Genomic DNA, 25,441 nt, shown 5'->3' on the forward strand with positions numbered 1-25,441 from the left:
ATAAAGACATGAGTAGAATAATCGTTGCAGAAACGTTTATGGAATAATTGTCATGATATCGCCTCCTCTTTGTCCCAGGGCCATCTTTCCATTTCATTGCACAGGCATACAACGCAAGACAAAAAGGGGAAAAAAACAGCTGACCTTTTATTATTTTCAAAACCAAAGTGAAAACAGCTCTGTCAGATGAGTGAGGATGGGCTTAGAAGGGCGACATGTAGTCTTGCTTAGAGGAAGAGGGCTAAACGGGAAACCAGGATCAGAGACAAGGGATGACGCCATATCTTTCTCCATGTCAGATGAGGCTGGGGGAAGAGGGCTCAAGGATATCATGGGTTGTGCAGCAAACTCCAGTAGCCTCGATCTTTCACTGCACTGCTTGCTCATTAGCGCTGCTGCCAGAGTCCTGGGGCTTCATCACGTCTGGGAGCTCTGGGGGGCTGGAAAAGGAATCGATGCGGAGGTTCTCAAAGGCATCTTCTGAAGAGGGAGAAAGGTATGCATGAAGCCATCATCTTGGAACGGTACTGTTTTATGCTAGATCACTGGCTACTATAAATCCCAAATCAAAAATGAGGATCATGAGAAATCCAAAGCGGTGGCAAACTAGTTGAGCACATAAACTGCTCACACCTACAGTGAGGGAAAAAATTATCTGATTCCCTGCTGATTTTGTACGTTTGCCCACTGACAAAGAAATGATCAGTCTATAATTTTAATGGTAAGTTTATTTTAACAGTGAGAGGCAGAATAACAACAACAAAAAATCCAGAAAAATGCATTTCAAAAAAATTATAAATTGATTTGTATTTTAATGAGTAAAATAAGTATTTGACCCCTTCGCAAAACATGACTTAGTACTTGGTGGCAAAACCCTTGTTGGCAATCACAGAGGTCAGACATTTCTTGTAGCTGGCTACCAGGTTTGCACGCATCTCAGGAGGGATTTTGTCCCACTCCTCTTTGCAGATCCTTTCCTAATCATTAAGGTTTTGAGGCTGACGTTTAGCAGCTCGAACCTTCAGCTCCCTCTATGGGATTAAGGTCTGGAGACTGGCTAGGCCACTCCAGGACCTTAATGTGCTTCTTCTTGAGCCACTCCTTTGTTGCCTTGGCCGTGTGTTTTGGATCATTGTCACGCTGGAATACCCATCCACGACCCATTTTCAATGCCCTGGCTGAGGGAAGGAGGTTCTCACCCAAGATTTGATGGTACATGGCCCCGTGCATTGTCCCTTTGATGCAGTGAAGTCCTGTTCCCTTAGCAGAACCCCCCCCCCCCAAAGCATAAGGTTTCCACCTCCATGTTTGATGGAGGGGATGATGTTCTTGGGGTCATAGGCAGCATTCCTCCTCCTCCTTCAAACATGGCGAGTTGAGTTGACTCCAAAGAGCTCAATTTTGGTCTCCTCTGACCACAACACTTTCACCCAGTTCTCCTGTGAATCATTCAGATGTTCACTGGCAAACTTCAGACAGGCCTGTACATATGTTTTCTTGAGCAGGGGGACATTGTGGACACTGCAGGATTTCAGTCCTTCATGGCGTAGTGTGTTACCAATTGTTTTCTTGATGACTATGGTCCCAGCTGCCTTGAGATCATTGACAAGATCCTCCCGTGTAGTTCTAGGCTGATTCCTCACCATTCTCATGATCATTGAAACTCCACAAGGTGAGATCTTGCATGGAGCCCCAGACTGAGGGAGATTGACAGTTATTTTGTGTTTCTTCCATCTGCGAATAATCGCACCAACTGTTGTCATCTTCTCACCCAGCTGCTTGGCGATCGTCTTGTAGCCCATTCCAGCCTTGTGTAGGTCCCTGACATCGTTGAACAGTTCTTTGGTCTTGGCCATGGAGTAGAGTTTGGAATCTGATTAATTGCTTCTGTGGACAGGTGTCTTTTATACAGGTAACAAGCTGAGATTAGAAGCACTCCTTTTAAGAGAGAGTTCCTAATCTCAACTTGTTACTGTATAAAAAGACACCTGGGAGCCAGAAATCTTGCTGATTGATAGCAGATCAAATACTTATTTCACTCATTAAAATGCAAATCAATTTATAACTTTTTTGAAATGCGATTTTCTGATTTTTGTTGTTGTTATTCCATCTCTCACTGTTAACATAAACCTACCATTAAAAGTATAGACTGATCATTTCTTTGTCAGTGGGCAAACGTACAAAAGCAGCAGGAGATCAAATAATTTTCCCCTCACTGTATGCAGACGACACAGCAGTGGTGGGTCTTATCCAGGATGACAATGAAGATGCTTATAGGGAAGAGGTGAAGGCTCTTGTGGACTGGTGCAATAAAAGTAACCTGGTTCAGAAGCAGCATATAAACCATTTTATTTCTACACCATTCACACTGATGAGGCCACATTCGGAATACTGCATCCAGTTCTGGTTACCATAATGCAAAAAAAAAAAAAAAAAAAAAAAAAAAAAAAAAAAAAAAAGATGCTGGGGCCCTAGAAAGTGTGCAGAGAAGAGCAACAAAGGTGATAAGGGCTCTGGAGGCTAAATTCTATGAAAAATGGCTAAAGGAACTAGCTATATTAAGCTTAACAGAGAGAAGTATTCCAATATTTGAAGGATTGCCACAGGGAAGAGGTGCTTTCTCCATAGCACTTGAGGGTAGAAGAAGCAGTGATCCAACCTGTAAATAAGCAGGAATTTCCTGGCAATGAGAATTATTAAGCAGTGGCCTAGCTTGCTTTTTGGAGTTGTGAGTACTCCATCACTGGATGTTTTTAAGAAAAGATTGGGCAACCATTTGTCCAAGATTGTTTGAGGTTCCTCCCTTGGGCAGTAGGTAGGACTAGAAGACCTCCAAGGTCACTGTCAACCCTATGATTCTATGATACTTGGATGTAAGTAATATTATCAATATACCTTTCTTTTGGTTGCCTGCAAACCTAGGGGAAAAATAGTTGTTATCCCAAAGGCAACCCTATTTGCTTTCATTCTCTATAACTACATGAGGATTTTTAAAATCAGTGGCTTGTTTCCCATCTGAGATAAAATTTATTTAATCACTATATTTATGCCCATCTTTCTGCCAAAATTGACAGTCCAGGCAACTAAAATTATGAATAAAAACAAATAAATGATGTAGGCCTTTGGTGTGTTAAGTATTAAGCGGATGAATTCAATGGGTATTTATACTGCTCTACTTTTAATAGTGCTTTGTAAGAGTGTGCAAAATACGTTGTATTTCAAACACTTCAAGTTTGAAACGACCCATTTCAAGCTCAACAGCTTGAAATGTTCCAGCCATTCAGAAGTGTTCTGTGGTCCACAATAACCAATTTTGAGCTCAAAATAGTAATTTAAACTTGAAATAAAGTTAAGAGGCAATAGAGTTAAGGGGATATATTTGCTACCTTATTTGTAAAAATAATAAAGGCAAGATATAAATAAATAAATAAATAAATAAATACATTTTCAAAGTGACCTAAACAATTGATTTCAAACTCTTTAACAACTATTTTGAGTTCAAAACATTATTCTATTTATTCACTAAAGGCCTGTCAAAATAAAATTAATTTTCCCTGAAAGGGATACCCACATGATTAACAATATGGGGGCCATCATGACTTAATATGGCTTTATAGGTTACAACCATCTCTTCCAATTGATTTGGAGGGGACACACACACACAGAGGTGGTGTTTTAATAAAATCTATCATCAATCGTGATTACAGTTAGCAGCTGGATTCTGGACCACCTGAAGATTCCAAATATTTTATAAAAGCAACCTTGCACAAAGCATTTTACAATAATTCACATAATTGTAGCTGAGAAGCTTACAATCCAGTGAGAAAGACACATGTTAAAATTCATCAACTTGTTGCTTTGAGGAAATCACACTCTAGTGCTTAAGAGATTCTGGGTTGTCTAGTCTATATTTGAGAATTTAAGTCTCTGGAACAGGATTAGACCACTGGGAGCTGTATTTTTTTATGTGAGGGGTAAAAGGGATGCAGCTAATGAAGCTATTATGTAAAAATGGCTGGGATGATCGTTCTCCCCCCCACCCCCCCTTTCTGAAAAGTACAAGATTTCATAGGTAGTCGTCAACTTCCAACTATTCGTTTAACAATTGTCTGAAGTTACAATAGCACTGAAAAAAGTGATTTAGGCTCGGCCTTCACACTTAGAACCATTGTAGCATCCATGACATCACATGATCAAAATCTGGGCGCTTGGCAACCGGCATGAATTTATGATGGTTGTAGCATCCCGGGGTCATGTGATCACCATTTGCAACCTTTGTAGGGGATTTCTGATGAGCAAAGTCTTTGGAGGAAGCTGGATTAACTTAACAATTCACTTAATGGCTATGGCAAAAAAGGTCATATATTCAGGTATGACTCACTTAATGACCATATTACTTAGTGACAGAAATCCCTGCCCCACCTGTGGTCATAAATTGAGGACTAGCTGTATTTTAAAAACTACCTTAAGCCTGCTTCAAGGCTTCTACTATAGTTTGTGTATATTTCTTGCCTCAGTGCAAAATAGTAGACATCTGTGTTGCCAATTTTCAGCATGATTAGTTAGCCAATGATCGGGAACTCCTGGACCAGATTTGGCTCTAAGATGGCAGGTGCTAAAAGCTCTACATGGCTTAGGTGTGGCATTACGCCATTGCAAATGGATCTTTTCAAAGAGAGCATCCCAGGCACAGAATATTCTTCAAAGGCAAATTTGGTCAACTCCCTTAGGTTATCAGTATAAACCACTTCATTGTCTTAGGCTCTGAATCTTCAATGACAATGTTGTGTTTCTTTGGTTTCAAGAAGCATGCAACAACTTCACTCACCACTGGCTCTGAAGGCCAAGCCGACTGTTGCTGGGGCCTGTGGCCGTGCTGTCTGACTGGTGAAGCCGCAGTCTCCAAGAGTTTTGCTATCATCCAGCAGCTGATCATCCTGAAAAATGGGGTAATTTGCACCAGAATGCAAGAGAAGTCTCTTAAAAAAAATCTGGTAATCAGGAACTACTACTACTTAGATGAGTAATTAAAACCAGGAAATTAGGCAACTAGACTGCAAGTTCTTTAGGATATGGTTTAACTGTCCTATGCACATCAAATTGCCAGAGTTGGGGGTAAAGGATAGAATACAGGTAATTCTTGACTTATAACAGTTAATTTAGTGACCATTCAAAGTTACAACAGCACAGAAAAAAGTGACTTATTACCATTTTTCAGTTACGACCGCTGTAGCATCTCTATGATTCAGATGCTTGGCAACTTGTTCAAACTTATGACCATTGCTATGTCCCAAGATCACCTTTTGCAACCTTTTGACAAAGTCAATGGGAAAGCCAGATTCACTTAGCAACTGGGTGACTAACTTAACAACTGCAGTGATTCACTTAACAATTATGGCAAGAAAGGTTGTAAAATGGGGCAAAACTCACTTAACAAATGTCTCGCTTAACAACAGATATTTTGGGCTCAATTGTGGTTGTAAAAGTTGAGGAATACCTGTAGTAAGGAGTCTGTATTTTTTCCCTACTAAAACTGTTTTACTTGCAAACCAGTATGCACTGGAAACCATTTGCTATCTCCCTTCTTGATTCTATTTCTGATCTTACTAAAAAAATGAAGTATGAGGTTAGGGCTCTAATTCTAAGGATTCTTTAATCCCTAATTTTCCAGGGCATGCTGAAAAAGTTTCTTAGATGGGACAAAGGACTAAGTGTGTGGTGAACCAATTGTATTGGTATACCTGATACAGCTCTGTGGATTATTAATTGCTTGATGTTTTACATGGATATTGTTTGATGGCTGGTTATGAATTTATTCCACTGAAGAGATACCCAGGTGTCTGCTGTATAGGATTTTAAAGCAACATATGAAGATCAGAGAGGGCTACTTCCAACATTAAAACATACTACATACAGCTGCAGGTTATGGCCCTAGATCAGGCATGTCAAACTGCTGGCCCGCAGACCGGATGCGTCATATCGAAACTGCGCCCACCCCATTGCCAGCAATGGGGAAAAAGTCGTGATATGTCACGTGATGTCATGTGACGTCGCAAGTTTGACATGCCTGCCCTAGATGTACTTCCCAAACTACTCAGTACAGAGATAAGGACTAGCAAAATCCAGAAGGGCTATCTTCTTCCCCTGAACAGTGGGACTCCAAAAGACCATCAGAATCAGCTAATGACTGATTTGTTCCTTATAATCTGGTTCAGACCAAGCAGTGAAAAAAAAAGACAGATCTCCTAGAAATTCTATAGGCTAAAAAAATGCAATTAAGAGTGATTGGGATTTCTGGGTGCTGCAGATCAAGTATTTACAGGATATATATGGTCACCTGTTTCATATGACGATGTCAAGCACCTCATAACAATCCATTAAAAAAAGTTAAAAACAAAAATATTCTTCCCCCACGTACCAACCTATTATCCTTACAGCTCAACTGCTATTCTAACCCAATGCTTAGGGGAAGAGTCAGGTGTTCATAGCCCTCTGGAAAGATAACAGGGTAAGATCTCAGATGAGAGTTTCTCCTAAGAGCAGCAGTTTGATTAGACTAAAAAAAATCGATGTAATAAATGATCAAAGACAGCACTGATATACTAACTTAGTAAACAGCAGGCCCTGGTGTAATGCTGTAATTTATTAGAAAAGTCCCAAAGTATAGTACTTTCTATAATAAACTCTTCATACCTTGTATAATCTCTGTTCTTCTGGAGGCCTTTTAAGAATCCCCTCCACAATTCTTTTCAGCTCATACACTGTACTGGACTCCTTGGCGTCTGTGAAGATAGTTGTCTTGTGACGTCGGATCATTAGAAAGACATCCTGTTGAGCAAAAGATGATCTGTAGCATTCTTAGTTTTATCCAAACAAGCCATCACTATCAATAATGATAATGCCATTGTTTTATACAAGGTTCCACGGAAAAACTACAACTTGGTATGTAAGACTGACAAATTATTCTCCAAAGTATAAAATATAAAGTATAGTAAAACCTATGTTTTACAGAACAATTGAGAGGAATTATTCCCAGGTGTTTGCTACATCCACATTTACATAATAAACATAAAATATATGTATTCTGTTCAGACTGATTTGCCAAGCAACAGACAAGTCCATTGTTTGAAAAAGTGGCCTAAATTCAGATTTTGTTGTTTCTTCTGAGGTCTTCTGGGGGTCAGCCAATTGAGATTTGCTATAAATAAAACAGCAGTGATTAACAATTGTATACTAAAATTAGCACTATCATTTACAACCAGCTTAACACCTTAGAATCCTAAGATTGTAATAAAGGTAATCCTTCTTCAGGCATTCCCAAGGGTGACACCATTGAACAACTATTTTCACAATATACTACAATCCTATCTCTCATACTTGCCAACTAATAACCATGTGACTAGTTCTTATGGCCTACTTTAAGGCTCAGGTGAGTTTTTATAGTTGCAGGTAGTCTCTCTATTAAACCACATACAGAGAATTACAGTTGTCTTCTCCAGACAGAATCCAGGACCACAAGTGACTATGGTAAAATTGTTCCTCTCTATGTAGATATGTAGCTGGGCATATTAGCTAAAACCAATAGAAGGCACTCCAAGTAGTCAATGCTACCAGACCCTCCATAGATACCAAAGAGAATATATAACATATTAGATCTCAGTTGGTAAGTATACTGGGCAAACCTAATTAATTTGTTAAACAAACCTTGGCTTACTACAATTCGTGAATCTAATAAAAGACACCCTGGCAGAGGAACCACAGGTGCTAGATCTTCCAAATAGATTTTTAGAGAATTCAAGCTTCCTGAGCCTGGTACTCTTCATATCTCTTGGCTGATAATTCCCATCGTTCATGGCCAGTAGGAATAACAACAGAATGGGGAGGCATTGTAGTCCAGTATATCTAGATAGCACTAATTTGGGAAAAGCTCTGGTAAAGCAATGGTTCAGTTCTCATATATAATGCAAACCCATATTAGCAACTCTGATCCTCACATTAGCAAGATTCCCCAAACTATTATTTTATGGGGGTTTTGTCCTATTTCAGAAGTTATCCAAAATTCTTTTACTTGTGGTAAAAATCTTGCCCATTTAGAATGCAAAAATCCTGGCAACTTAACTTCTCTCCATCATAAAAGATAAGCTTCCTTAGCTAATGTTTAAGTCACCCTATTTTACAGAAACCAAGTTTTCGATTCACTCCTTAGGTTCAGACATTGAACTGGAGAGAGGCAGATTCAATCCAGCCTAAGCCAGAAAAGCGGTGTAGTTGATTTTGGTTTGTAAATACCTCCCAATCCCTGTTACTTCACAGGTTTCTTGTAAGAGGAAAAACAGGTAGGCTATAGAGATGAGATGTGATGTAGAGAACCACTTTGATCTAAAAACTATGAATTCTACTACTACCTTAGGCATGAAGGCCAGATGGGTGACTTTGGGCCAGTCGCTTTCAGTCAACTATAATAATAATAATAATAATAATAATAATAATAATAATAATAATAATAATAATAATAATAATAACAACAACAACAACAACAACAACAACAACAACGTTGGAAGGGACCTTGGAGGTCATCTAGTCCAACCCCCTGCTCAGGCAGGAAACCCTATACCATTTCAGACAAATGATTGTCCAGTTTCTTTTTAAAAACTTCCAGTGTTGGAGCATTCACAGCTTCTGGAGGCAGGTTGTTCCATTGGTTAATTGTTCTAACTGTCAGGAAGTTTCTCCTTAGTTCTAGGTTGCTTCTCTCCTTGATCAGTTTCCACCCATTGCTTCTCGTCCTGCCTTCAGGCGCCTTGGAGAATAGCTTGACTCCCTCTTCTTTGTGGCAGCCCCTGAGATTTTGGAACACTGCTATCATGTCCCCCCCCCCCCATCGTTCTCTTTGTTAAACTAGACATACCCAATTCCAGCAACCGTTCCTTATATGCTTTAGCCTCCAGTCCCCTAATAATCTTTGTTGCTCTTCTCTGTAACAACTCTGTAACAACTCACAAGTTGTTATTGTTATTGGAAGAAAATAGGAAGATAAAGGAGTATTAGCTGTCTTGAGTTATTTATAAAAATAATAAAGGTGAAAATTAATATGGTGAGGAAAGGCAGGCTACAGATTAAATCATATCCAAAATCATTAGGGTTTATGTATCTAGTAGGCCATAACAGAGCCCAAGCTCAAATTCATCCTCAGACAGGATATTCATAGGTAACTTTAGGTGAGTCTCTTACACTTTCAGTCTTAATATATGTCTATTTTTATTTCTGTTCAATTGTGTCTGATTCTTAGAAACTGCTTGGATAAATACCTATATGCCATTGCCTCTTTTCTAGGGCTGAAAGAGTAATCAGCCCAAGGTCACCCAATTTCTTATATAACTTTCATTGTTTTATCAATGTATAAAATACAAAGAAAAATAAAAATCGGAAGTTAAGGGAAGAAAAAAGAAGGGGGAAAAATTGAGGGAAGAAAAAGGTGTTGACTTATGATTCTTTTTAGCACAGTACAAGATAACAACATTACAACTTCAATTTTTTACTTTTACACATTAGTATATAACTAGCCATTTCTATAACACCAAATCTATCCAATTGGCAAAACCAAAGTCAAAGTTTCATTTTTTTTCATCACAAGCACAAAATCCAAAAGTTATATCCAAATAAAAAACATAAATATATTCTCCTCTTTGAATAGAACAATAAATTCAACCATTACTGCTTTCTCTTTCTGGCTATTGAAATAATGTTTTGCACTTAATAATCTTTATAAGCTACCACCATTTATATTAACAAAATTCCCTGTATTCTTTCAGATTCTTTAACCTTAAAGGGAAAAATATTTTTTTTATCCATTTAAAAAAAACACCAAGCTTTTCTTTAAAAACATTTCTAAAATTAAAACATTCGAATACATCTTTTTTTTAAACTTCCTCTTAGTATACATACTTTAAAGCAGGGGTCCCCAACCCCCGGTCCATGGACCAGTACGGGTCCATGGCATGCCAGCAATTGGGCTGCACAAACAAGCAAAGCCCCATCCATGGGATGCAGGCAGCACACAAAACCATGCTCTCCAGTCCGTGAAAAAACCTTTCTTCGTGGAACTGGTCCCTGGTGCCCAAAAGGTTGGGGACCTCTGCTTTAAAGTTTACTTTCAGGCCAATAAAATTCCAACTCCAATTAACTCATTAAATTTAGATTACTGCAAGTTACCCTCATATAATATTTTTTTTCCTTCTTGTATACATCCTTTTAAAAACTTTAGATAAACAGTAATGGTGCTTTGGCCACTTCAGGGAAGCATTACATCAAAGACACAACCCAATCCACTTGTCTTTTTACATATTTTTGTTTACACTTCCCCCAATGCCAGAGGGCCAGCTCACCAAGGGGTGATGGGAGTTGAAGTCCAAAGCTTCTGGAGAGCATCTTAAAGGAAGAATATAGGGTAAAAGTCAAAAACTAGAAAACTGACCAGGCTCAATTATTGGGAGGTGGTGGCTTCCAGTTTCATGTAGCCTTTTTGTACTGTGCCCTTGAGAGTAAAAGTACCTAGAAGTTTAGAGTTATGTTTCCAACACTGTAAGAGCCAATTTGGTTTACTAGGTACAGTTTGGTATACTGGGTACTTTTACCCGGAAGTTTTTTGCACATTGAAACACATGTTTTTTCTATACCTTTCCTTTTGCTCAAAGCAGCCTGGATGCAAAAGCATTCAGAAGCCTCTTTTAACTTCCTTGGAGATCAAGCCTTCCAAGCTAAACTTATCCTCTTTCTAACCAAGGTCTGTTCTGCGTGCCTTTGAAAAAGCCACCAACCAACGCTTTACCAAACGAACAAACAGACGAGTTGCGAGGAATAACAAACGACTGCAAAGGAATAACGAGGCAGCGTCTTGGAAGTCCCAAGATGGGGCGAGGAGGGGCATCAAGACAGCCCAGCCTCACCAACAGCACCGGGGGTAGACCTCGCCTTCCTTATCGCGTAAAACTTCCGGGCTGCTTCTGCCCCGCAACCCTACTACTCGGAGCCTACCTGGCAGGGCTGTTGGGAGGATAGAGCGGACTGGATGGCCGAGGCAGAACCAGAGGAAAACCCGATTAAACCGTCGGGGGGGGGGGGAGGAGAAAGACCGAAGGAAGCTAACCACCACGAAAGCCGCCTCTTTTGAGGCGTCGGGAAAGGGGTTGCGCGGGGAAGAGATCCGGACCGCGTCCGCACAAAACGGAGCCAGGGAAGAAATGAGAAAGGGGGGGGGGAGCGAGGAGCATCCCATGGAAGGGCGGGGGGGGGAGGAGAAATAAAGGGAAAGGAGCGAGGACGGTGATTCCAGGAGGATCGCGGTCGCTCTTGCCTTCCCGCTGCTATTATATCAGGCCCGGCCCCTCTCCCGCAGGCGGCTGCCCTCTCCGACTCACCATCTCTGCAGATGCAGCCTCGGCCCAGACCCCCCAGAGAGGAAAAAGCAGCAAAACCCCCGGTTTCCCAACATGCACTGCAATCTCGGTATAACCCAACCCGGTTTAGGGGGGGGAAAGGAAGAAAAGAGCACCGTGGCGCATGCGCCCCATTCGAGACTCGCCTTACGGCTTTCGGTCGGAAAAAAAAAACCATAGACGGGCCGATAGAAGTAACTCGCGGAAGGAGCCGCCGGAAGAAAACACGGCGCAACGACACGGAAGCGCTCGCTGCCATCTTGGGAGAGGCATTTTGAAGTCTTGCCAGTTTGGGAAGGTCATCGCGGCTTAAAGCAACGCCACCTTTCAAGTGCTTTCTTTTGTGATTCGGCTGCTCTCTATGGTCGCTTCCGTTTGAATGCGGAAGTTAAAGTTGTCTTCGGGTTGGGGTTTTTTTTTTCTATGCCAGGGCTTGTGTTTTTGGGGAGGCCTGTAATCTTTTTTGTATGTGCTTAACACTGAATCTTGGCGAGAATTCCCTTTCTCATAAAGTGGGAGGTGTATTAAAGAGTAATTTCCGTTTTACGTCTCTCTGAGCTAAAATTGGTTCAAAAGTCAAGTGCAAGTCTCCTTATACGTAACTACGTAGGAAGGTGGCTGCCATCTTGAGAAGGGAATTTGTGGTTTCTATAAGACCCCCATTATGCAACCTGGAGTTTCTTGGCCTTGGGCTGCATAACCAAGATTTTGGCCCTCTCAGTGCTTTGCAGCAACATGTCACCTCGATTCAAGTGTGAGAAAATTAAACCACTTATCCCCATCATTTCCCTAGTTGTGCTGTATTACAAATCATTGAATTATTAAGAAATGTATAAAAAATGGGAGTTGTATTCCTGTACACCTAAAATAGGGCTTATTAAACCTTTTGTTATCACATCTCCCTTTAATGTAATTCTCATGTACATCCCTGTCCCAAAAATCCAAACACCAAAACGAACCCAAAAGAACAATGAAAATACTTTTAACAAGGTGGGTTTATTGCAAATACGTAGCTAAAAGGCTCTTAACGCTTCCCTTGAACCCTAGCTACACTACACAAGGGAGGCATGCTTCAGAGTTTGAGAGACCCTCACGTTATGCCATATTGTGGTAGATTGCTAAATCTGAGTCATCCTAAGATATTTTTTTGTGGAAGAAAAAGCTGCATTGTGTATCTAGTACATTTCCACCCTGTAGTTATAATCCACTAATCTTTTTTACTACCAAGCCATAATGTAAATTGGATGTTGTCAGTTAAGATTGCTTGAGATGTGTTTGAATATTAGTAGCTTGGATTGGTTGTTGGTTTGATCTCCGAGCTTGGCGATTTGGCTGCAAATGTTTTGTCTCCATTCAGGGGGACATCTTCAGTGCGCTTTGAATTGTGCTCGTCTGTCAGAGCCCTGGCCTTTAAATACCTTTTTGTGTGATGTAAATTGGTGTGCATGTTATTTGTTCAATTGTTGCTGAGTCATAGTCTGGTTTCGGGCTGTTTGATTGGCTGGTTGTTGCTGCTGCGTCATAATCCTTGTATTGTCTGTGTGATGCAAATGGTATTTGTTCGTTTGGTTGTCTTTGAGTCATGGTCTGGTTTCGGGTTGTTTGGATGGATGACTGTTGTCGAAACGTGGTCTGGTTTCTTGTGGGGGGAGGGGTTGTGATTTTTGCTGTGCAGTGGGGTGCCTGTTTGTTTTAAATCTGCCTTTGGGATTGCAGTTAAAGTAATCAGTGGTTGGTAGATTGGGTCGATATCAATGTGTCTGTTTATTGACTTATTGGTGGAGAACCAGGCTTAATAATAATAATAATAATAATAATAATAATAATAATAATAATAATAATAATAGTAGTAGTAATAGTAGTAGTAGTAGTAGTAGTAGTAGTAGTAGTAGTAGTAGTAATAGTAGTAAATTTGGAAGGGACCTTGGAGGTCATCTAGTCCAACTCCCTGCTCAGGCAGGAAATCCTATACCATTTCAGACAAATGGCTGTCCAGTCTCTTCTTAAAAACTTCCAGTGTTGGAGCATTCATAACTTCTAAAGGCAAGTTGTTCCACACTTCTGGAGGCAAATCCAGATAGCATTCAATTCTCTTTTTCTCCTTGATTTCGCTTGGGTTACAACTGTAGTCTCGGTTAGATCAAACTTGTGTCCTTCTGAGTCTTCCTGGATGGACATGAGGGATAGTGGGTCGTGTCTTTTGATAGCCAGGGAGGGTTCGTGCAGTCTGGTAGATAGTTTTCTTCCTGTTTGGCCCACAGTTCTTTTCACAGTTGCTGCATTAAGTTGCTCACATTAAGATTGTAGAGATTCAAAACTTCTGTTTCCTCATTTTCTGAGTAGCTCAGCATGCTGATGAAAGAACTAGAAAGTTCTTTTTTTTCTAACAGGCAAGTTTTCCCAACATAGAAACACTGTCATCTTGCCACAGTGAAATGTGGTACACTGAAGTAGAATATCAATAGAGATATTTGGATATTTACCATTATCTTCAGCTCCATGGACAGTGGTCAGTTCAGCAGTCTCTGCTAAACCATAAACATTGTGTACAGAACATAATTGTTTGGATTCACATCATGTGCTAAGCAAAGCCCAAACTACATCATGCACCAATAGGTTGTGTGGCCCCAGTTGATATTGATAATGAAAAGTACCATAAACACTGTGTACAAAATACAGTTGTTTGTATTCACATCTGGTGGTAAGCAAAACTCAAGCTACATCTGGCACCAATGGCTTGTATGGGCCCACTTAATATTAATAATGGAAAAGTATATTAGGCTGCCTAGAATCCATGAAAGCTAGATAAGGTGCAAATGTTTTATACAATTTTAAAATCCAGACTTAGAAGTGCTACAATGCAACAAAAACATACAGTAACAAGTGGTTACATATATATATTTTACCACCAGATGGCAGAATATGCCTTATTGTCTTAGATCTTATTTGATAAGTGGAATTTTCTGTTCTCAATACAATTTCCCTCTCTTTTCCTTACCAAATTGGTCAGTATTTCTTAGTACTTGACTCTCACTGGTACAGATGAAACACTGCTTTTCTGCAGTCTGTAGTGGAACTTAAGCAACTACTTCATGATATATAAATCTTGTATCCCCAAAAGAATCTGACAAGATCAATCACTTGGTCAACAGCTTGCTGAAAATGTATCACAAGAAAAGTACAAATTCATAGTGTTGCTGGTACAGATTTAATGTCTGGAGTGATTGAGGGTGTGTATTTTATAGGAGAGTTGGTACAAAAATCAGCAAAAGTAGAGTCACCCTGGGAAAATTTGAAAGTCCACTATTTGTATTTATATTGTTTTGGATCCAACCTAGGTAGAAAGGTACTGATGTATAGACGCCAACTCGGTTGGGTTGAGCACAGCCTTCCCCCCAACTCACCACCCCAGCCAGTGTCCAGATCCCATTGGATTTGCAGACTAAGGGCCCTCCGGAATCACCCTGTGGAGAAAAAAAAGAATAAAAGGAGTTACCTCCTGATAACAAACATTCAGTGGAATAGGAATGAGGTTATCCAACTCTATCCACATCGACCTAATCCATGGAAAGAGCTGCTATGCAAAACACCATGACATTTTCAATTTTTTTAAAAAATTGCAGATAGTCCTCGAGTTGCAATGGAAATTGGGACTGCAATTGCTGATGTGATTATGAAGTGCAATGTCACAGGACTGCATCACTTAGTGATAGCAATCCAAGTAGTACCAGTTGCTGTCATAACCCCAAGATGTGCAGGTTAAGTGAAAAGTGATGGGAGTCCTAGGTAAGGAGCACAAAGGGGTAAGGTGCCATGGGGGTGTGTGGGTGGGTGAAGCTGGGCCATTTGCTGTAAAAATGAAAGATATGGCATGAACTCAGAAGGACGTGAGATGTGCATTTGCAAAGCCTGCATAACAAAGATAAAGGAAGAGGGAGTGTGGACAGGTGGGACCCCTTTCAATGTAGAAAACAAGAGCTGACTATCAGGCATATCATACAAGACATATTGCTAAGATAAACAATAGGGCTAAGACAGAGCCAATAGAAGACTTGCTAAAAGTTTTCTAGGATGCCTGTTAGTTAACGTTTAGGAATGGGATTGAAGCAGAGCCAATAGAACACGTTAGATAACTTTTGAAGTGTTTATTAGTTAAGACTTAGAAATAGGGATGGCATGGAGCCAATATAGAGGATCCTTTAGATAACTTTCAAAAAGCCTTTTAGACAATGTGTCTTAATCCCGCCTTGAAAAACTGTATAAAAGCTTGTTGGATCCTTTGTTCTGGGTCCTGGCATTTTGCTGGCCGGGACCCCTTTTGCTGAAGAGCTTCAATAAAAGGAAATCAATCCTGCACCTTGTGTCTGGTAGGTCTTCATTGGCTTTGGCACCAGACTAAGACCCGAATTTGGGGACAACAGGTGAGGTTGGGGAAAGCCCTCAGAGGGCTGGCACTGCCTGCATGTGAGTTGCGAGAGGTGGGAGGGAGAGCCTTGGAGATCTGGTGATGATGCGGAAGGCTGGAGAATGGATGGCACTGCAGGTGCCAATACAGGAAGTCTAGGGGGACTTAACAAAGAGAAGAGACTTGGCATCTTTCCTGCAGAGGGAAGTTGCCAAGAAACTGCTCAGGAAGTAAGATATAGCTCAATGTGAAGAATTTTACCAAACTTGAAACAAATCATGTCTGTCCTACTATATCCTAATGTTGCTGATGGTAGCATACCAGTTTTAATTTTAAAATATTTTTAAGACAGTTATTTATCAACTTTGCTAATGGGAAATATCTTGTAAGAGGAGAACTTGTACATATTATTGAAAGAGAACTTCAACTTACTTAAAACTAGCAAGTTTTCATCATTTGAAAAAAAGTGGAAAGAATTAGAGCATAATTTTATATTCTACTGAAAAGGAAGTCCCAGTGGATTTATTGGCATTTATTATTTTTGGAAGATTACAATTTATTGCCATTTATTATATTTGGCATATTTGTTTTTGCTCTCAGGGAAATTCCTGAGAACAGATTAGTTAACTATTCCTCTTCCTGAGTAGAAAACCCCATTGAACCTGGAAGGCAAATCTTGATGTCAGTCAGCAATTGATCTCCATTGTACAGGAAGAGTGACCACATGCATTTTCTGGGTGTCAGTGGACTACACTTTTCATCTGTTTTAAACATTTAGAAGCCCATCCTTTGTTTACAGATGCTGTAAAAATATAATTGAAAAATCTCAACTCATGTTGTAAAAGTGCATCTCATATAAGGAATAACAAACAGCAACAAGCAGCCATAAATTCCAAAGTCTGATAGTAAAAATGAATATTAAAATACTCAGTTATCTAATAATTTCCCCATCTTCCCTCGACCTTGTTGCCAAAGGTGACTGGGACATGGAGTGGGTCAGAGATAATATATATTGCTGTCCCTCACTTATGATGGGAATCTCTTGACAAATACACATAGACCACATGTTAAGGAGGACAGTGCAGCACTGTGAATTTGAATCCTCCCAAATGTTTTGGAACAAGGAGGCCATGGAGGTGGCCCATCTCTGCAATTGCATAAAGCAGCTGCAGGAAATGATGCAGTTGCTTTAAGAAGCTGCAGATCAAAGCTACTTTCACCCTGTCAGCCCAGACAAGATGCACACCCTGGCGGGCTAGCTCTATTGTAAGGTTACATTAATGATCTTACAAGTCTGAAAATATCCATGGTCCCTTCTGAGACACTTGTCATGCCCCATTCATTTGGAGGGCTCAGCTGCCTCTTATCTGATTATTGCCTAGTCTCTGGCACTTCTTCCTGTCTCCCACATACCATTATACTTCCATTGTAGTCTGAAGCCCCTCTTGGCCTTGAGTTACAAGGTCCTAATACTCCTAAGTACTTAAGCTTTCATAGATTTATTCTGGCTGAGTGTTATTGTGGCTTTGCATATTATGCTAACCTAGCCCCCCTTGGTGGTATTATGATTTAGTGTATTGTAAAAAAAAGGATAATTCTTTAAATAGATTAAGCATATTGTGTGATTGCAGTAGGAAGGCCTACTCAGAAATTAACACAATTGAGTTTAACAAAGTTTTTTTTCTAGATAAATGAAATTAAATGACAGACTGCCCACAGACCCAAACTTACATGATCATTGAATAAGATTTCTTTTTCTTTTTTAATTGGTTGGGACCCCCTTTTTTTTTCTTGCCCTTGCAGAGGATAAAAGAGAACTGATAATTGGGAATGACTTCTCTAAGATAGGAAAGAAAAACTCTATCACTGATTATGTCTACGCCAGGACCTCATATTTTCCATCAGCTTGAGGGTCCCAGCAAGCTTTGCATTGCATTTCAAGGACCACTCCTGAAAAGTGGTTAAGGCCAAGCTCATTTTTGGTTTTCAGGATTGAAGTTTTACATTCGGCTACCTATAACCTTTCCTCCCCACAATTTCCTATGCAAAAAAAGGAAGATGCGGATGGATCATATTTCTTAATCATCTCTTTGAATAGTGATGGCCTCTATCTTTATGTTCAGAAAGACCTGCACCCAAATATAGACCACAAGTAGTGCAGATGTTTGTTTTTTTTATGTGTTTGGAAAAGTTTTATCATTGAAGAGATCCAGAGGTGGAGGTTACTTTTAGTCTTGAGAACCCCGAAGAAATTGTGGACCGTATTTTTGCACCTTTGGTTTTTTGAATCAGTTTAACAAATGCTTATAACAAATGCTTAATACATTTAATTCCTTCTCAGGACCGTGAGGACACTTATAGAACTTTATTTTACTTGCTTAGGACTTTATATTTACATGTCATTTTGCTTCGCTAAAGAAAAGGTTTTAGAATATCCTACCTGACAGGCATCCTTTCCACCTTCTTTGTACCCTGCACAGATCATATCAGCCTTGACAAGATCAGTTTGTAACTGATATCCTTTGCTTATATTATAGAGATTGTTGCAAGTATCACGATCTATGATGGGTACGTCCACTTCCTGAAGGATTTTGGGGGATGCCAAGTCTTTTATAGAAGAGAAAAATGGGACAATTTTCATTCCAGAATGCAAAGATAACAGATTTATGCACAATATATAGACATCCAGATGTTGCTAAACCACAATTCCTAGCAGTCTCATGCAGGAAGATGAGTGATGAAAGATTCTGGGAGACATATTGTATTTCATCAACATCTGGGCAGGTTTATAATGTGTACATATGCTGTGGAATACAACTTGCCACTTGTATAATCTTGTTTCTTATTGTATATTGTTGAGAGTCATGAAAAACTGCACTCCCCATATTTTTTAAACATGTATTTAAAAAAAGACTTCCATTAGTTTGCCCTCAATGATGTTTCAGAAAGGTTTTTGCTGACTTTCCCAAACTAGTACTCTAACTACTTCCAAGTAAGTGCAAATAACTCATCTGTACTTTGAAACCTACCACTCTCTCTTCCAGTTCTCCATGTAATAGATTATTTTGATGGATACTCGCCTATATACTTTGGTTTTCCAGTTCCATCACTCTTCTTTATTCAAACTAGATAAAGCATTACATAGAGATGGACTTCCTCACTCAGATTACTCAATGACAACTCCCATAAAGACTTCGCTATCTATGATGCAACATGCATCAGGTCATTGTTGAGGAAGGTTATGGAAAACCTTTAAAACCCACATAGAAAAAGCAGCCTCAGCAGCTTTCTTTTCCCAAATAACAAATGTGTATTATTGAAGAAAAAAGCAAACAAACAAGCAAAAAAAAAATCACATATAGTCCAACTTTCTGGATCTCTTTAAGAACAATTAAAAATGTTTCTCCAGTTTTCCTCACCTGAATACCCAATCCGTCCCCATCCAGTGACCCAGCATGTTGTGTTTGCAGGAAACTCCACAGAATATGCTGGCAAGCAGATGGGAAGGATATAGTCATTGAAAGTCACTGGGGAATTCAGCTCCACTAAAGCAATGTCTCCAATGGAGCCGTCCTTGCCATTGTAGTCAGGATGGGAGATAACACGTTTAACGGCCGATGTCACCATATTAGGAGAAGGGTCCAAGAGTTTATAAGCACCCAACTGTACTTCATAGGGTGCTTTAGGGCTGAAAGTTGAGAATCAAAGGTGAAATAAAGCCTATGCAGGCGTGTTTGCAGAATGTGGTAAAAAAATCAAGATGGTGGCTATGACAGTGTGATCTAAATTTAGCCCACTTTTTATGTGCTTCCTGTATAATATATGGTCCATATTAAAAAATGAGAGCAGTTCTGAATGCACCCTCAGAATTGCTATTTTGATTTTTAAAACCATATTTGTGAATACCCTTGGAGCTAAAAACTCATTAATTCTTTAGTTTAAATTACTTGTTGCACAACTGAGTAAGATAGTAGATTAAGTCTCCTGGATCCAATTGTGCCTGGAAATCCATTTCTCCACCACTGCAAAGTTATGGATAGGTTATTGCTACTTAGGAAATAACTTTTCTTGGTTGCAATGTCTATTATTTGGACATCATTAATGTCCATTATCAATGTCCATCATATTCCATTATTTCTTGCAAAAGTCAACAAGACCCTTCTCTCCCTGGATTCAAGTTTGTACATGATAAATTATGGTGAGCCAATGTATATTTCTTTTGTCTTTAATGCAGTCAAAGGAAAAGAGCTATCTGCTGAAAGAAGTGAAATACTGTATTTTAAAAGCTGTGAGTGTTATAATTGTTAATATGTTTTATTTTTTTTAAATAATAATATAATTGTTTGAATCTGCTTTTCCCTGGGATGTTTTCACTTTATTTATTTATCAAATTTATTGGCTACCTATCTTACCACGGGATAACTCTGGGTGGCTTATAATATTAAAAGATAAAATGGTATAAATAGAATTCTACAAAAATATAAAAAATACAAAATACTCTTTGAGATGCCTTTAGTTTTAACCAGTGTTTCTCAATTTTGACAACTTTAAGATGTGTGAACTTTAACTCCCACATTTCCTCAGCTAGTACCAAGTTGATGCCAAGGTTTAGAAACACTGATTTAAACAGCAAAAGCATTGCATTTGGCAGGACTTTGCAAAGCTTGATGTTTGCTCAGGCTCAATAATGAATAATGAAGAATAATGAAGGTTATTTTCTCCTATTCCTCTTTTCTAATAGTCTGCCAGTTTGCTTCCACAAAAGCTGGGACTGATTTATGTCATCGAGGCTGAGACCTCCACTTCTGTTTACTGTATAGAAGATGAACAGACTGGAAGATCTGTCTCACCTCAATCTACTTGGCTAATTTCAGGGAGTTTCAGAGGGTGTATGTGACTGACCCAGTTTATTTTTCTGGCAGTATACAGTAGCTTCAGCATCTTTTGAGCAAGTGCTGCCCGAGGCAGTCTTGCTGCTCTGCCTGATGAGAAGACTTTCCAGCCACCACACCCAAAATTCTTCTGCTTTGCCTAACCAGTGAAACAATCTGCCTCCAGAAGCGGTGAATGCTCCAACACTGGAAGTTTTTAAGAAGAGACTGGACAGCCATTTGTTTGAAATGGTATAGGGTTTCCTGCCTGAGCAGAGGGTTGGACTAGATGACCTCCAACATGGTTCTGGAGCAAAGCTCGACCATGCCTGTGTGTAGTGTCTATTGTGTACTCACAAAAGAAAGCAGTGAGCTGCAGAAACTACCCAGTTGGAGTTGATGAGGGAACCTCCGCAAATCGGTTTGTTAGCTTGAAAAATGCTGGCTTGCCAGGGCCATGTCCCTTCAACAGCTGCCTGCCCTCCAACAATCCGTGATGTCACAGGCTGCCCGCAAGCTGGGAGGAAAGAAGAAGGATTAAAACAAGAAGAATATCATGACCATCCAACAACATTTCTACTGGCAAAAATATTACCTTTTTTAATGTTAATTTGCTTTAAAACATTTCTATTTATATTCCACATTATACATGAAAAATAGTGCCTGGATGCTGTTAGAATGCAGTGCCTATGCCACACAACAGTGCTGGAAAACTTTGGAAAATGAAGGATAGGGCGCTCAGAGCCGCAAAGGTTGGGCAATGCTGCAAAATGGCCGAACCACATCAGGCATGGCGGAATTATGAGAGTTTCTCTCTTTCAGGTTTATCATTTGTTTATTAAAACAATCTCAAATCTATTTTAGGGTGTCCAGTAGTTTTGTGTTGGAAAAGCCATTGTTAATTTGCAACAGTGATGAGTATCTGTAGCTCGGGTGTAGGATGAGGGTGAAGGTTTGTTCTCTGAGCTTGTGGGTTGGTTTCTGGACATTTCGTTACCAGGCTAGGTAACATCTTCAGTGGCATGTAGGGAAGGTCAGGATCAGTGTTCTTCTGTTTATAAGGATGTGTTGAGTGAGGGTCTTGTGATGTATCTTGTGATGGGTCAGGTGTGAGTCATCAGTGATAGGCTTGGGATGGGTCTTGTGATGGGGAGGTTACATCAGGTCAGGATCATTGGGAAGTGAACTGCTGGTGGGGGGGGGGCTTGCATGGGTTGGTTGAGGGTTGGTGCTGTCTCTGGCGCAGAATATCCAGAAGGGATTCTGAAGTCTGGAAAAATGGATTTGGGCTGGATGTAGCCTTGGAGCTATTGATTGTCCACATACAGATTTGATAAATGGTCCCCCAGTGTTATCAACTTAAGGCCTTTTTTTGGTGTTTGACAATGAGTACTTTCAGTTACAGGTGGGAGGGATGGAGAAGTAGTCCATGCTTTTAGTTGCAAACAGATTGGAAAAAGTGGCTTTAGATTTAATAGTTGGGCTCATTAGTAGCCAAAGCTTATATTTTTAAATTGTATAAATTTGGGGTTCATCTAGGCCACAAGCAGAAATCTTACTTGTTTCTGATCTCAATTATTAATGTGTTATTATGTCAATGTGATGTGTTGGTCCTGGTTAATATTTAGATGGGACACCACTAGAACATTCAAGACTCTGAACTAGATTGGGAAGTTGAGAAAATGTTCTGGAAGAAGGCAAAGACAAATCCTTTCTATGTTTCCACAAGAAAACCACATGGATGTATTTGGGTAGTCATCAGTGGTCAACCGTGGGCCATGAGAGTCTTTATATTGTATGTCAGCAGAATATCTGAGAAGAATAATTAGGGCCATTAACAATGTCTGTCACCCAAGAAAAATCATCTAGAAGAATAGCTGGATCTCTTAAGTCTGTACCATCCCTAATATCATATGCAATTTAATATCCATTTCTTCCTGTGTAGAAAGGTTTTCCATTGAACTGTATCGCCTACCTGCTTTTACTCTAACAGCACCTGAAGAAACAAAAACAAAAGAAAGTTATTTCAAAGATAGAAGAGAAAACTAAAAAAAAAGAGAACTGTATATGTATACTTAAAACAAGAGATTTTGGTCGAAAACTCTTCCCAGTTATAAAATTAATAAAATTAAATATGCCTGGCAATCATATTGCAGGTTTATATTTGTAGCACAAATATCAGAGTGCATGCAATGCTGCATTTCAAGTTGGGTGTATCAGAGCTTGGTCTTTAGGTACTTGATTTTAATTTTGTAACATGACGGTAGGAGAGTGTCCATCTGTAGATTGGATGGTGGTACATCCCATGTTAGCTTCTTCTGGCCTAAGGACTATAGGATCCCATGACTCTGGGAAAGAGTAAATGTATTTAAACCTGGACTGAAATACTCTCTTCATGTTTGTATAAGTGTGATTTATTCATTTAACTACAGTTCAAAGTTACAATGATGTTGGAAAAAGTGATGTACAATCTATTAGAATAGAACAGAATAACAGAATTGGAAGGGACCTTGGAGGTCATCTAGTACAACCTCCTGTCGGGCAGGAAACCCTATACTATTTCAGACAAATGGTTGCCCAATCTCTGCTTAAAAACTTCCAGTATTGGAGCATTCACAACTTTTGGAGGCAACTTGTTCCACTGGTTAATTGTTCTAACTGGAAATTTCTTCTTAGTTCTAGATTGCTTTTCTCCTTGATTAGTTTCCATCCAGGTACTTGACTCCCTTGACTAGCTTGACTCAGGCAACCCCTAAGATATTGGAATATTGCTATCATGTCACCTCTAGTTCTTCTTTTCATTAAACTAGACATACCCAATTCCAGCAATTGTTCTTTATATGTTTTAGCCTCCAGTACCCCGAACATCTTTGTTGCTCTTCTCTGCACTCTAGAAAGAGTTTCAACATTGTTTTACATTGTGGTGACCAAAACTGGATGCAATATTCCAAGTATGGTCTTATCAAGGCATTATAAAGTAGTATTGGCACTTCATATGATCTTGATTCTATCCCTCTGTTATTGCAGCCTAGAACTTTGTTGGCTTTTTTGGTAGCTGCAGCACACTGCTGGCTCATATTTAAATGATTGTCCACTAGGATTGTTCTTGAAGTTATGACTGTTGAATCACCCCGGCAGTCACATGATCACAATTTATGTGTTTGGCACATAGCTCACATTTATGACCAGTTGCAGCAATTTGTGACCTTCCCAATTAGTGTTCAACAATATCAATTGTAGAAGCCAGATTTGCTTAACATTTGCATGTTTTTCTTAATGTCCATATGATTCGCTTAATGACTATGGGAAAATGGGTGTAAAATTTTGTTCCATCTTGGGATGACTCACATAAAGTCTGCTTCACTTCACAACCAAAATTCTGATCCCAAGTCAAAGACCATCTATGCAAAATGTGTGTAACTGGGCCCATTGTATTACTTAGGTTCTCTTTGAGAATGCACTTTCTTCTTGCATCAAAACAGCAGTTGTTCATGTGTGTAATCTTGGAAGAATACTCCCCTGGAGATGCAGTCGAGCATGGGAAAAAAAAACTGCATTATTTTCATTCTCTGCTCTATTCTTTGTAAATGGGGCCCTGTAAGACCGGTCTGTTGAGATTGGGTGTTGAGCTGTACTTTTTGTTTTTTGTTTTTTTGCTTTTTTCGTAATTAATAAATAGGTGCATCAAATTTTTAATACAAATTTTTCATGTGTGAACTTGAGGTCATAGAATTTCCCAGCCAGCCCAGCTGGGAATTCTTGGAATTGAAGTCCACACATCTTAAAATTGCCAAGTTGGGAAATACGGCTCTACCAGATCAGACTTATACATTTATTTATTTATTTTTATTTATTTTATTTGATTTATATCCCGCCCTTCTCCCAACGGTACTCAGGGCGGCTCACAGCATATTAAAAAACATAAACACATTTACAACCCCACCCAAGTAAAACCAATTAAAACCAAATATTTAAAGCTGTGCTATTTAAAATTACTCTTAAGATAAACCCAATTTAAAATCCTCCCTAGGCCAGGCTCGCTTGCTGAAAAAGCCATGTCTTGAGGGCGCGGCGGAAAGTAAGGAGATCCGGAATCGTCCGGATCTCGGGGGGTAGTTCGTTCCAGAGGGTGGGGGCACCCACAGAGAAGGCCCTCCCCCTGGGGGTCGCCAGCCGACATTGCTTGGCTGACGGCACCCTGAGGAGACTCACTCTGTGGGAGCGTACCGGTCTATGGGAGGGAATCTGTGGCAGAAGGCGGTCTCGGAGATAACCAGGTCCGATGCCATGGAGCGCTTTAAAGGTGGTAACTAACACCTTAAAGCGCACCCGGAAGGCCACTGGCAACCAGTGCAGCTCGCGCAGGAGCGGTGTTACATGGGAGCGACGAGTCCCTCCCAACACCGCCCGCGCGGCCGCATTCTGGACCAGTTGAAGCCTCCGGGTGCTCCTCAAAGGGAGCCCCATGTAGAGAGCGTTACAATAGTCCAGGCGGGAGGTGACGAGAGCATGGGTGACTGTGCGCAAGGCATCCCGGTCCAGAAAAGGTCGCAACTGGTGAATCAGGCGAACCTGATAAAACGCCCCCCTGGTCACGGCCGACAAATGGTCATCCAATGTCAGCCGTGGATCCAGGAGGACTCCCAAGTTGCGCGCCCTCTCTGAGGGGGCCAAAATTTCGCCCCCTATAGTCAGCGATGGAGTCAGCTGACTATGCCGAGGCGCCGGCA

At 40.1% G+C, this 25,441-nt stretch overlaps 2 protein-coding genes across 3 annotated transcripts in view; both read right to left on the reverse strand.

Moving 5' to 3' along the window:
* Positions 1 to 134: 134 nt before the first annotated feature.
* Positions 135 to 11,596, reverse strand: LOC107282528 (elongin-B). Of its 2 annotated transcripts, none has more exons than XM_015810320.1 (4): positions 11,418 to 11,596; positions 6,694 to 6,828; positions 4,829 to 4,937; positions 135 to 477 (listed from the first exon to the last, which is right to left on the reverse strand). In XM_015810320.1, the coding sequence occupies exons 1-4, from the start codon at positions 11,418 to 11,420 to the stop codon at positions 368 to 370; spliced, it is 357 nt and encodes a 118-aa protein (XP_015665806.1). In that variant the 5' UTR covers positions 11,421 to 11,596; the 3' UTR covers positions 135 to 367. The 2 variants fall into 2 exon arrangements, with proteins under 2 accessions (XP_015665806.1, XP_015665805.1); XM_015810319.1 differs by having other exon boundaries at positions 135 to 480; positions 11,418 to 11,594.
* A 3,078-nt stretch (positions 11,597 to 14,674) lies between these two features.
* The window catches only part of LOC107282468 (prostasin-like), a 13,740-nt gene continuing 2,973 nt past the window's right edge, over positions 14,675 to 25,441 (reverse strand). The window contains exons 2-6 of the mRNA XM_015810244.2: positions 22,687 to 22,707; positions 21,069 to 21,228; positions 19,260 to 19,528; positions 18,281 to 18,447; positions 14,675 to 14,899 (exon numbers count right to left, since the gene is read on the reverse strand). Coding sequence (XP_015665730.2) covers positions 14,675 to 14,899; positions 18,281 to 18,447; positions 19,260 to 19,528; positions 21,069 to 21,228; positions 22,687 to 22,707 — 842 coding nt within the window. The remainder of the gene's footprint in view (positions 14,900 to 18,280; positions 18,448 to 19,259; positions 19,529 to 21,068; positions 21,229 to 22,686; positions 22,708 to 25,441) is intronic.

Source organism: Protobothrops mucrosquamatus, unplaced genomic scaffold (assembly GCF_001527695.2).
Source record: "Protobothrops mucrosquamatus isolate PMUCROS unplaced genomic scaffold, P.Mucros_1.0 scaffold8, whole genome shotgun sequence".
NCBI classification, from domain to species: domain Eukaryota; kingdom Metazoa; phylum Chordata; class Lepidosauria; order Squamata; family Viperidae; genus Protobothrops; species Protobothrops mucrosquamatus.

Coding starts and splice junctions, on each gene's coding strand:
- LOC107282528 (XM_015810319.1), bottom strand. Junction 4,938..6,693: donor AAGAACAGAGATTATACAAG/GTATGAAGAGTT, acceptor CCCATTTTTCAG/GATGATCAGCTGCTGGATGA. Junction 481..4,828: donor CTTGGCCTTCAGAGCCAGTG/GTGAGTGAAGTT, acceptor CTCCCTCTTCAG/AAGATGCCTTTGAGAACCTC.